The sequence below is a fragment of the Coprinopsis cinerea genome (assembly GCF_000182895.1).
Source record: "Coprinopsis cinerea okayama7#130 chromosome 7 map unlocalized cont3.7, whole genome shotgun sequence".
Classification (NCBI taxonomy): Eukaryota; Fungi; Basidiomycota; class Agaricomycetes; order Agaricales; family Psathyrellaceae; genus Coprinopsis; species Coprinopsis cinerea.
Genome location: NW_003307538.1, coordinates 2,571,860 through 2,584,572, shown reverse-complemented (window position 1 = coordinate 2,584,572; position 12,713 = coordinate 2,571,860). Strand labels below are relative to the sequence as shown.

The 12,713-nt window shown below is 52.3% G+C and overlaps 3 protein-coding genes across 3 annotated transcripts; all 3 read left to right on the top strand.

Moving 5' to 3' along the window:
* CC1G_05896 (hypothetical protein) lies at nt 1-2,559 on the top strand (the record flags this gene model as incomplete). The annotated part of the gene is made up of 6 exons (XM_001831745.1): nt 1-75; nt 138-251; nt 462-720; nt 785-1,017; nt 1,081-1,823; nt 1,881-2,559. The coding sequence occupies 6 exons, from the start codon at nt 1-3 to the stop codon at nt 2,557-2,559; spliced, it is 2,103 nt and encodes a 700-aa protein (XP_001831797.1).
* A 1,061-nt stretch (nt 2,560-3,620) lies between these two features.
* Nucleotides 3,621-5,596, top strand: CC1G_05895 (ribosome assembly protein; the record flags this gene model as incomplete). The annotated part of the gene is made up of 6 exons (XM_001831744.2): nt 3,621-3,827; nt 3,901-4,147; nt 4,242-4,542; nt 4,611-5,325; nt 5,394-5,515; nt 5,584-5,596. The coding sequence occupies 6 exons, from the start codon at nt 3,621-3,623 to the stop codon at nt 5,594-5,596; spliced, it is 1,605 nt and encodes a 534-aa protein (XP_001831796.2).
* Nucleotides 5,597-7,824: 2,228 nt separating this feature from the next.
* CC1G_05894 (pirin domain-containing protein domain-containing protein) lies at nt 7,825-8,756 on the top strand (the record flags this gene model as incomplete). The annotated part of the gene is made up of 3 exons (XM_001831743.1): nt 7,825-7,922; nt 7,977-8,117; nt 8,195-8,756. The coding sequence occupies 3 exons, from the start codon at nt 7,825-7,827 to the stop codon at nt 8,754-8,756; spliced, it is 801 nt and encodes a 266-aa protein (XP_001831795.1).
* Nucleotides 8,757-12,713: the final 3,957 nt, after the last annotated feature.

Here is a 12,713-nt window from a genome sequence, read left to right as displayed (position 1 = left end):
ATGTCTAGTCTTCCACTCGTCGGTTCTGCGCTGAGGGTATACGAGCATGGCAAAGCCTCTTCTCGAGTCGTCAAGGTCTGTCGCCAACCAGCAGTGCCCATGGCCATCCCCCATCTCTGACATGTGATTTCGTGCAGTACGGCGCAGAAATGGTCGAGTCCAGCGTCAAAACACTTTCCAGACCAGTCATCGACCGCCTCCCAGTAAATGTTAACCAACTCGACGAATTTGCGTGCAGGCAATTGGACAGAGTGCGTGTTTCTTCAAATCGTATCTTTTGGCCTTACCTGTACATCTGCTTCCGTGCAATGATCGACGCTGGGTTTACTCAACGCCGACGATGCCATACGATGTCATTTGCCTCATCAGAGTGGATAACGGTTAACTCTAATCGTATCCACCTTACCTTGATCTACCGAGAGCCATCATCAGTTTCCTGACTGACTTGTGTTTTATTTTAGCTCGATCGCTACCGGAGACCCTCGAATGGGGACACATCCACTGTCTCACCACACGCACTCGAAAGGGAAAGGGGCAGATCGAAATCACGCGCGGCGCTCAATGGTTCAGCGGTGGACGATAGCCCGTCTATGGAGCGGAGGTCGCCTTCGCAGAGCACACATTCCTCCGTCCCGGAATCATCGAATTCATCAGTCGGTGTGCGGTTGAGGAAGGGGTGGAAGGAGGGAGGAGAACGTGGTGTACCGAGTTGGCTGGAAGGTGTGTTGCCCGTTACCCACCCCCAGATACCAGACTCACTCATTTTTTTTCTTTCTTCGAGCAGCGACCAACTCGTACGCAAATCGTCCGGCGGACTCTGAGCGATCCGCCACACCGACGCAGAACGGAAATGATGCCTCGTCGTCCAATCACGACGCAGGTATTTCCGACTCTAATGACCAGCAAGTCGCACAGAGAAGTCGGTGGCAGGCCGTCCTGCTCGAAGCTGGCGGTCTCAGTGCAGCTCTCAGCGAAGATAGCATGCGTCGATTGAAGTACTGTTTGCAATGGCTACAGGTGAGTAATAGCCCTAAATCTTTCTCTCTCCATTTGGTCGGCATAACTAACCATCGGACATAGTACGCAACAGCACATATCGACGCCCAAATCCTCATCCTCCGCGAGTTCACCGCAAGTTTGCAGACCTACCCCCCAGACGCTCCTCCCCACGCCAGACGACCGAACCCAATCTCCGAAGAGCACATGCGGAAGCTGGCAGAAGTTCGGAAGGACGTGGTGCAGACTGTTCGGCAGGTGGTGGATGTGGTGAGCAAGTACGCGGGGGGTGCGCTGCCCGAGCCTGCGCGTTCGACCGTGCGCGGGTTTATACTTAAGCTGCCGCAGCGGTGGGCGAGTAAGGCGGGTGTTCCGACGAGTGGGAATGCGATTAACCCGCTTGGTGGGGCTGGCGGTGCTGGAGAGAGGGGGGAGAGGGAGAGGGAGACTGTTGCGGCTGCTGCGGGTGCTGGAGCGGGTGGTGCGACGAGGAGGAGGAGGGCGGCGAATAGGGAGCGCGGGGCTGGTGCGGAGAATGGGGAGCGGGAGCTTGGTGTCAAGTCTGCGCAGTCGTCGAGGGCGCCGTCGCCTTCGTCTCCCCGGGTGCCGAGGGCTACTATCAACACCTCTATTGCGCAACTGCAGCAGGAGGGTGGTAATTCGTCATCAGCGGCGGGAGGAGCACCCAATGGGGCTGGAGGAGCGCAAGTCTCGCATGGTGCTGCTATGGTGGCTGCGCAGCGTATTCTTAGTCTTGCGACTGAGAGTTTGGATATGATGCGTGGTGTGACGGGTGTTGTGAAGGATAGTTTGGATCGGGCCGAGTCGTACGTGTCCTTTACTTATCTCTTCCATGCACATACTGATACACTCGTTTTTTCCAGATGGGTATCCCGCCTCCGCTCGGTTGGGATCCAGCGTACCGGCCAACCCAACGACGACGGCTCCGTTGAAGGCCCCTCAGAAACAACACTATCAGAAGCAGATTTCGAAGCTATACTCAACAACCCTGATCATCCTTTGCGACGTGGTGGTAGTGGCGGTGGGGGTCACCACCGACGCACCAGTTCGTCCATGTCTGATATGACGCCGATGTCCCCGTTCTTCTCTGGAGCGTCGACGGCGACGTGGGGGTCGAGTATTCCTTCGACGCCTGGTGGGCCTTATGGTGGTACTGGTAGTGGTGGAGGTGGGGATGGCGCGTTTGGAGCTGGAGGTGTAGGAGGCCATGTGATACTACCGCCTATTGGGCAGATGACGTTGGATTCGAGGTGTAATACACCGAAGAGTGTTGTTGGGGAGTTGCCTGAGGAGGAGGATGGGGATCGTCGGTTTGGTCGAAGTGATGAAGATGAAGATGGGATGAGGATTTCGAAAGATGATGAGGAGGAGGATGGAGGATTTGGTGTGAGACGGGGTGTGTTGTTTGGGAAGGAGAGTGAGATGAGGACTACGGCTGTTGGTGGTGGGGGTGGGGGTGGGGAGGTTAAGGTGGTTGGTGTTGATGATCGGAGGGGTGTGGGTGTTGATGAGGAGGGCCAGAGGATGGATGTTGATGTATAAGACGTGCGTGGATCGATGGACAGCTGAACTTTTTGCTCATTCTGTCTTTTGGATCTGCGTTTCGTTTTGTTTTTCTTTTCTGCTGTTGCTCGATACCCCCCACTTCCCACTTCCCTGCTGCTGCTTTCGTTGGTGCTTTGTTGTTGCTGTTGTTGCTGTTTATCGGTCTCGTTGGTGCGCGGTTGTTCTCTTTCAAGTGGTTTTCTTCATCTTCATCATTGAAGCCGTGGTCACATACATGTACATCATCCATGGCTTCCCTTCCTTCCTCTTTCCGTTATGCAAAAACTTCTCGATGGACGTTCTGTGTTCTGTTCTGTTCTCCCGTTGATCATGTTATCTTTATCCGTACATATACATACATACCTCGGTCGTTCATTGTCTCATTCATTCACTCGTTCCGGATTCTTTTTCTTCTGTTTTTCTTTTCTTGTTCTACCAGCTTGAAGGCGGTTGGTTTTCGTTTTCCTTGGTTGGGTTTTTCCATGCACATTCATTCAGATTCAAGGACATTCACTTGATGTCAGCATCGTCTTCTGTCATTCTTTCATCTCTCTCATAAGAGTCTTTCTTTTTTAACCCCATATCTCTCACAACTTTCTTTCTCCCCAATTCCATATCTCTCACAACGACAACGAGTCTTTCTTTTTCAACCCCATAACCTCCTGCAAATCTTTCTTTTCAACACCATATCCCCCTGCAAATCTTTCTTTCCAACCCCATATCCCCCCTGCACCAACAAATATCGTACATACCCCCAGGTTGTATTGCTCTTCTCTTTTTTTTTGTTTTTTACCCTCCAACTCTCGATATATATCATTATCGATAAACGTTATCGTAGTGTACAATATTTATATATTTCTTTTTGGAATTCCAGTTTGAGATGTGAGGGTGAGTCAAGCGTCTAGCGGAAGAGAGGGAAGGGTGCACAGAAGAGAAAGAGAACGACGAGGAAAGAGAGATCAGAAAACGGCCCCTATCTCAGCACAGCCACATCAACGTTTTTCGCAACAGCCGAAATCCCAATTCTTTCTTGATCTTGAACCTCGAAAAACGACGATATGGCGACCCTCCTCCCCCCACCCAAACGCAGAAAAGTGTATCATGGCGTCCCAGAGCCAGAACCCGAACCACCCAAACCATCGCCGAATGTGGTGGTACAGTTTGTGTCTGATGAAGATGGGAGTTCGTTGGCGCCTGTTGTGAACCTTCCTGCTAATTTGTCGAGGGAGAATTTGGAGGCGTTGTTGAACAAGTTGGTTGTCAAGGTTGGCTAGTTCTACTTTTTTCTCTTTTCCTTTTCCTTCAACGATACTGATGGATAAACCAACCACCTACTAGGAAGGCGAAGACGATCCCGTACCCTATTCTTTCCATATCAACCTACCCGAGAAAAAGTCTAGCGAAGACGATAAGGCGACGCCGAGTAATGCGCCGACGAGGATTGTACTTTCGAAATCTATCGAGGCGGATGTGTTGGACCACCCCTCGGGCGAGTTCACGCCTGAGGATGTGATCGTTGTGCGGTGTGCGCCGCAGAGTGTGTTTAGGGTCCGTCCTGCGACGCGGTGTTCGTCTACTCTTTCTGGTGCGTTCTTTCCTTCCTTGAGAGGAAGGGGTTTATTCTGATCTACTGTCTCTCAACCCCTTGCGTGTAATCTTTTTACGGCGCGTTGTGACAGGCCACAAAAACCCCATCCTCTGTGCCTCCTTCTCGCCTACGGGCAACCTCCTCGCGACTGGTTCAGGGGACACCAACGTGCGGCTGTGGGACCTCAACACCGAGCTCCCCTCGCACGTCCTCGCGGGGCACCGCGGGTGGGTTCTCTGCGTCGAGTGGGAGGCGATGGAGCGCAAGTTGGCGAGTGGCGGGCATGATGGGCAGGTCAGGCTTTGGGATCCGAAGACGGGGAAACCGATTGGGGATGCGCTCAAGGGACATACGAAGTGGATTATGAGTCTTGCTTGGGAGCCTATTCATATGTGCGTTTTTTCTCCTTCCTCCCCTCCTCAGGAACAAGATTCACGAGGATAACCATGTGATATAATAGAAACCCCACCTCCCCGCGCCTCGCCTCCTCCTCCAAAGACTGCACCGTCCGCGTCTGGAACACCTCCACCCGCCAACTCGAGTACACCATCGGCGGGCACACCGCCACCGTCAACATCGTCAAATGGGGCGGGTCCGGCGGGCCCAAAGGTGTCCTATACACCGCCTCCAGCGACCGCACCGTACGAATCTGGGATGCAGACCAAGGCCGGCCTCTACACACCCTCAAAGAGCACGCGCATTGGGTTACGACTCTAACGTTGAACACCGATTTCGTGCTTAGGACGGGCCCGTTTGATCATACGGGCAGACGGCCGAGGGATGATGACGAGGCGAGGGAGATGGCCAAGAAGAGGTTTGATAACCTACTCAAGACGACGCCTGAGCTGTTGATCTCTGGGTCGGACGACCACACGCTCTTTCTGTGGTCTGTATTCCCGAGTGCCTCGCCGGCTGGTGCGACCCCGGGGCAGACGAGCGTGACGAAACCGCTGACGCGGCTCACGGGGCACCAGCGGCAGATCTCGCATGTGGTGTTCTCGCCGGATGGGAGGTGGGCGGCGTCGGGTGCTTGGGATAGTAGTGTGAGGATATGGGAGGGGCGGACGGGCAAGTTTGTGGCTACCCTTCGTGGGCATGTGGGTGCTGTGTATCGGTTGGCGTGGAGTGCGGATTCGAGGATGTTGATTAGTGCTAGTAAGGATAGTACGCTCAAGGTGCGTCTTCAGCCTTTTCTTTTTGTTGTTGGGATTTCGGGATTGACTGGGCTGGTTGGTGGAACTAGATCTGGGATCTCAAAACGTACAAAATCAAAAACGACCTGCCTGGTCATACAGACGAAGTCTACTGCGTCGACTTTGTTGCTGATAAAGTCGTCAGTGGAGGAAGGGATTGTACGGTTAAAATGTACGTTTTGCCTTCGTCGTTTGATTTTTTCCTGGTAACCTGGATCTGACTCGCTCTGAACTTTCTAGTTGGAAAAACTGAAAGGATATCGTCGAATGCGAATACGGTATACCCTGTCCGAGCCCCGCTCCTGGCAACCCAAACTACCGTTGTAAACTGGAGAGGGCGGCCTGCTACTATCGGTACACAAAATGTCCACTACGTTCTTTACACTCGACTATCTCATACAAGCGGAGGAGTCACCTATCCCTAATCAACAACAACAGCTCTGAGTGAACAGCCAAGATGTACAACGCCAAGATGGAGAGTAGACTTGAAAATGTGAGCATAGTCAAGACGTAAGAGTCTAGACGACGTTTAAACCAAATGTGGAGCATTCCGCGCGGGATGTCGTGGTAGAGCGCGCCAATCCCAGTCATGGAGTAGGACGACTATGAGACGATACGTACGTCTCCTTGCCATGTGCCAGAATTTGAGGAAGGGCAGGTGCGTACATGAAAGCCCATAGGAGACCCAGAACGAGGTTCCGCATCCTTACTTCAGAGTTGTCTCTGCAGCTGCAGATGGCCTTCGATATATATAGTCTGAAGGAGAGTTGGACGGAGGCAAGGCGTTGAGGAGTCGCCAAAGGTGTGAGTCTTATCCCTGATTCGTTCCGGGGAGGGGAGGTGGTGGGTAAGGTTGGCTGGCGATGGAGAGACAAGCTTAAGGTAGGAAGATGGGGGAATTAGGAGGCATGGAAAGGAAGCTTGAGATTAGGATGGTGGTTTGCCATAGTGGGTTCGGAGAGGGTGTTGGAGGATGGAGATTGGAGATGGAGGAGGTGTGAGAGTGGAGATGGATGTGGTCCTGATAACCTTAGATTGGACGTTTGTTGAGCAAAGATTAGAAGGTTAACGGAAGAATTGGAGAACGTATGCACGTGCTCTGAAACGATGCTCTCCCTGTCTCCGACTCCAGACTCGAGGTCGAGGTCCTCGATCGACGGCCCGCTTGCTCTTCGTACGCACAAACCGTTCCAACGACTAGAAAGATTGAGATTGAAAAAAAAGGCATAATAACAGGTTCCTCGTCGGGTGTTCATACGATGTTGTGAGTGGTGTAGATGTAGTTGGATTGAGGTATGGTAGTGCGGCGCTCCAGTGGAATGGGGAAAGGGCTTGATACGTAAGGACTTGCGCTTGAAGGAGGAAAGAGGGATGGGGCGTCATGTCGGCTTCGCAAACCATGCCCCCTGTCAGAAAGGAAGGTTGTAATGGTGGGTATTGTTAGAACTCTGTCCTAGGAATCCAAGAGGTTAGATCAACGGAGGTTACCAGTATAAGCCCCAGGGCAACCAGAGGTATGTTGGCTGAAGAGGGCTGAAAACGGTCGCTCTTGGAGGCACTGGCGCAGCCATGAGTCACTATCACTCGTACGAGCACAATAAGGCCAGACACCACGAGGCTTTGCGGGCGCTAAGGATATGACTGGCGATGACAGTATCCGACGGTTCGACTTCGAGGATAAAGAGCGACTTCAGAACGAGAATAGAACCCGGCGGGCCAAATTGTAGCCAAGCGTCGCGCTTGTACCGGCTCGGAATACGCCCATATAGCAACGTCGTTGGAAGTAAGTATTCCCGTTGCGCCTGGATGGAGGTATGTAATAATAAGTGTCTGGGTGGTTATAATAAGTGACCCTGCAGAAATAGAAGGCTGGGAGCACACCAAAAGCTAGCTTCCTCCGCCGACGTCTGGAACGCTTATTCCATCCGGAGTCTACCCGTTGTCTCAGGAGGGAGACTCCACCGGCAGGGCTGCGTTGGGTCCAAGCTCTTCTCGCTGTGTGAGGTCGATTTCAACGTTCTCTAGGTGTTGGGTCATCGTTAACTGCTCTATACAGAGACATCGTCGAGCAACATTTTCGATATGGCGACTGCAGCACGACAATCCAAAATCTACGCGTCCGTCGCGTCGAGGTTCAAGGTCAAGATGACATCCGAACGACACGGAAATGGCAGCGTGTGGCTATGAAGGGGTTAGTCAGCGATGACGAGGTGGTCGTCCCGCACCGTGGGTTGGCGATGACCAGAACTGGTAGGGCGACGACAAAGACGATGAGCAAGACCGTCCATATAAGAGCCATGGTGTCCCAGACCTTTTGTCATCCTCTCTGCACCTCCACTATAAAAGGCTGCCTATCCAAGTCGTTCTCTCCAACAAACAGCAACCCCATTCAAACTGCAGCGCCTTATCCAACTTCGACAACGCGCCCCTGAGCATCTACGACGAGCTCTACACACGAAATCGCAATCGCCTATTCGAAAAATGGCTTCTGCTTTTGAGATTATCACTCGAAGGAGCGAGGAACGCGGACATGCCGACCATGGCTGGCTCAAGACGTTCCATACCTTCTCGTTTGCCATGTGAGTTCGCCGTCTCGAGGCGATCATGCCAACTAACTGAACCCTTCTCCGCAGGTACTACGATCTATCACATCAGCAATACGGTCCTCTGCGCGTCATTAACGAAGATCGCGTCGCAGCGCATCGAGGATTCGGCATGCACTCCCACAGAGAGTTTGAGATCTTCTCCTATGTCGTCTCAGGTCAATTACAACAGTAAGCCCACACTCTTCATCTCCAGATTAACCGCAGTTGATTGATGCACCCGTTCGCTTCTACTTTTTTCATTACAGCAAAGACTCGATGGGCAACGTCGAAATCCTGAAACGCGGGGACATCCAAATGACCTCAGCAGGAACCGGAATCTCTCATTCGGAAGGCGCGTACGGAGGGGAACCCGTGCATTTCCTCCAGATATGGGCCCTGCCTTCCCAGTCGCGCCTCACACCAAAGTACTACACCCGGCACTTTTCCGATGAGGAGAAGAAGGACCAGTGGGCCAAGGTGGTTGCACCTGCGTGGTCCAAAGGTATCAAGACTTCAGAAAGAAACGGCGATGGACCGGCACCCGTGAACAGCGCTCTGACGCTCTACTCCTCCATCCTTGGCGAGGGCAAAGCTCTCGACAGACCACTGGAGGGCAAGAAAGGGTATATCCATGTCATTCAGAGGAGCGGGTATCGAGAAGGGCCGGCCTCGGGTGCGACTGTCCAGATCGACGATGGGCAGGGAGGGAAGGTGGACTTGAGGGAGGGTGACGGGGCGTACGTGAGGATCACCGCTCCCAACGCCGTGCTCAAGTTCCAAAACACGGGAGATCGACCCGCCGAAATCCTCGTCTTCGACCTCGAGTAACTGTAATCCATTCGAACTTCACTTCGCACCTCTTGTTTGTGTACACATTAGATACCAAGTAACTTATATTCTGATGCCTCTAATGAGAAAAAATCTTAGGATCTTCACTCCATTATCCATAATCCATTGGCTCGATTTCTCCAGGGGCCAACGTATCTGGGAACTAGAACCACGACGTCAGTCAAGACAAAAAAAAACACAAAGCAAGCCATTCGAAATCTCAAATCTCGGATGATGTGCAACCTTTTAGTTACAACATATGGCATACGAATAGGCCTTTGAGCGTGGTTCATTACTTACCTTCCTTCTCCCAAGCTCATCCCAATAGCCACCACCCACACACCCCGGTGCTTCGTCCCGAACGGCGAACTCGAGGTGGGAGGATTTTGAGTAATTAGACCTTCGAAATCTCCTATTGGGGTTGCGAGTGGGTTTTTTACATTTATTGAGAAGAACTCCGTGGGTGACGCGCTGAGGTCATAGATCTAGAGGCGAACAAGGCGTGGTATTCCTCCCTGGCTTGGCCGATGTATTGGCGGCAGGAACTTAGGTGGATGGATGGAAGGAAGAATTGCTGTGAGCTCTCCCAGCCACACCGAGTGTGGTGCCAGTGTGTGCGCCCCATAGTATACTATACATAGCATAATATCCCACTAAGGTAGTGCCATCCTGCAAGCACGGAATGACATCGTGAAGAAGCACAAGTTCCCCACTTACAGAGTCGACAGAACGACCAGAGTTGGAGCATCCGAATAGACTCGAAGCACTGTACTGAGCCATCCTCCTCGAGATGGAGACAGTACTTTCAACTTCTCAGATCCGTTACTCCAGGGAATTCCGAGATTTCCATTCCCTGAGCCCGCCTGAAGTTCTCCGAAGATGATGATGACGATGAGTACCATTGCACTGAGAATAATTCGCATGAAAAAAAAGCGGTGAAACTTCCTTCTCCTCTCGTCTACATAGTAATCTTTTTTCGCACAGCATCAAGAGTTCGAATTCGCACCGCGCTGCGAACCCTGCGCTACCCCTTCGGCCAACTTGTTACTCGTTGCCCCCAGCGCCGTAAGGTCCTTGGTGGTTTAACGTTTTATCACGCACACGCGTGTGCGTGTGTGCCCACCAAGACCCTCTTCGGAGAGACAAGCTTGAGGCTTGAGACAGGCCGTGACCATCGCCGTGATAACCATTGAGAGTAGTGGGAATTTGGGAATCTGGATGGGCTGGGGCTGGGTGGGGCTCGCGGACTGTTGTCCACCCGGGTGTATGTCCATACTGAGCAAAAACCGCCAGACTTTTGGCAAGGACCGCCGCAAGTTCCGAGTTTCATGAGAGCGCAACCAGCCAAAGGACAAAGGATGGGGAAGGAGGCTCCCATCCTTGATTTCTTGAGCAAGGAACTTGCCGGTCCTGCGCCCCGAATGTAAGTACGACCGCCCCCGCCGCACTGCCGGGGTGGGGGTTCACGCGGGTGTCGCCCAGGACGAAGAATTGTCCAAGCTTTTGGCAATGAATGCGAATACATGACGGGCGTTGGAGCCGGCTCCTAGTTCAGCCAGAGGGTCTCGAGTCCGATGACATGAGAAAAGGGACTCGGAATAGACTGAAGAAGGATCGGTGTGTGCTTCGATCGAGTGTGAATTGTACCATAGAAAGCAAAATGTGAGGTGCGTGCAGTGCGGTTGTAAGACCTTGAACTTGTCGTAAGGCCAGCAACTAAGGGTCGTCGGTGCCCCAGAAAAGAAGAGCGGAGAGCTTGTCAGTAAGTATGAGAGCGCGGCGTAGTCCCAGAGTCCTCAGATAGTTCGGCGATTGTATGGTGACGTTTCGATGCCAAACAGGGATAGGGTGAGGTGAATATACAGTGTACGAACGCTGAGAGAGCGGGGAAAGAAATGGAAGAACGTTTGTCGAAAAAGTCTAATAACGTTGCGCCCATACATGGTATTCAAGCTCTTGCGTTGCGACAGGACAGCCCCGTTGACTGAGTGGGAAATACGTGGCAGGTTGAACGAGTAGAGAGGGAGGGGTCACCAAGCGACCAAGAAGCGCAATCGATATCCCTGGCACATGCTGTCATATCATATCGCCCCAGTTAGAAACCGCTGCTTCACCCCAAACCTCTTTTTACCAGTCGTCGGATCGTTCTAGGTCGTGTTTCTGGCCTCCTCGGTTCTGAATAGGCGGGCTGTCGTCACCGTAGAGAATAGATGGATGATGGATCATCAGGGATTCGCTGCCATTGCCATGTCCTGGGAGAGAGCGCGAGGAGCCAACGTGTCTACGTGCCTCCGTCCCTACAGGTAACAAGGGGGTGTATGGAACAGCCAGCACCAGGTAGCAAGGACCCCATAAAAAGGAAATATACCATTAATGTCCATGAGTACCCTTCGCTGATAAGAGCATCACTCACCTCCTCAATGGGGCAGCTCGATCTTGAGTTTAGGCGTGAATTTGCCCACAGGCATATGATGCATTAGGTTGTGAAGCCGCAGGGCCATTCAATGGTGTGATTTAGGCGGTTGGGAGGGTAATGCAATCCAGCGCAGCCAGGAGACGGTGAATGTCCATATTGGACGAATGGACAAGAGATCTGGGATCCCCGAATCATTATTGCTTTTAGGCGCTGGGAGTGTACCCTAACAGACTGGGTTTGTGGACCTGCAGCGGAGGCATTAGTCAAAAGGATCCCATCAAACCCTCATCAGAATCCTGGATTCCTCATAATTAAGCCCTCTTGGCGCTTTGATAGACCTCAAACGAAATCCTGTCATACAGTCCGAGCTCCTTCAGGCCTCTAGCTCGCAGCGGCTATACAAACGTACCGGTGGACTCGCCATGGTTGTTATCAGACAGGTGAAAAAGCGTGAAAACCGTGGAATGTTTTGGCAGGATGCGACGACACCTACAGAGTTGGATACATTTTGGGTGAAAGTCGGGTTTGAGGCGTTGCAGTAGACAAGGGTGATTGACTGTTGACCTTCAAACGATAACCAGGACATCCTCTGTTCCTGAAGGAATGTTCGTAATTCTGGCCTGGAACTGGAATTTCCATCGGTGGGCGATGTCTGAGAAAGATTCCCATGTTCGTTGGTCAACGGATCAGTTAGGCTTGCCCGTGCCTGGGGCTCCTATTGCATCGAGGCACGGGAAGAAAGAGCTCGAACATACCCCCTACCCATGAAAGAAAGAGCAAAACCACTCGACCTCTCCAGCGCCCTCACTCACAGACTTCAAACAAACTTGCTCAGCTAGACCACACATAGAGCGAGACAACCTCAAATTGGCCGGAAACGTGATGGCCGATCTAAATCCCGTTGAAAATAAGTTGAACGGCACGATGACGGCATTGCTCCAGTTCCGTTGAACCCATTTTAGGTTCCCGTTCCGATTTTCAGGGCCTTGTGCTGCCTGTTTTGAAGGGTTGGTTCCTGACTCGACTGTTCACTCAGTCTCAGCTTTGTTTTCACCTTCCTTGTTCAAAGTCTTGCCTCGAAGTCAGGTCACAAGGTGTCGTTACAAGCCCTGCTTTGTATTTGACTTGCACCTTGTTCTTCCCATACCCCGCTCCCTCCCACACTCACGATGCAGAATCGGTCCCGACGAGTTAGGAGGATGCCTGATACGAGAAGTAAGCTAACGACGTACAGCCATGTTGCGTCGAGTTCTATCGCCTGAGTGATACAGATCAGGTATGCGACAAGTGCTTGATTTCACCAAAGCGCCTCATGTTCATCAAGCTTTCAAAAGGCATTGGCATTTTTGTGAATGGTGAAACAAAAAAAGACACATTTTGGGCGCCTACACACCTCCCCCATGAGGGCAAGTGTCGTGCGTAGTCGGAGGCGTAGGAGTCCCGTCAAGTGCCGCTCGTCACTATTCGGCACAGGTCGCCGGTTTGGGCGCTGCCGTTTTAAGACGTTATATGTCCATTTTAGGTTGGTTTTCTCCCAGTCC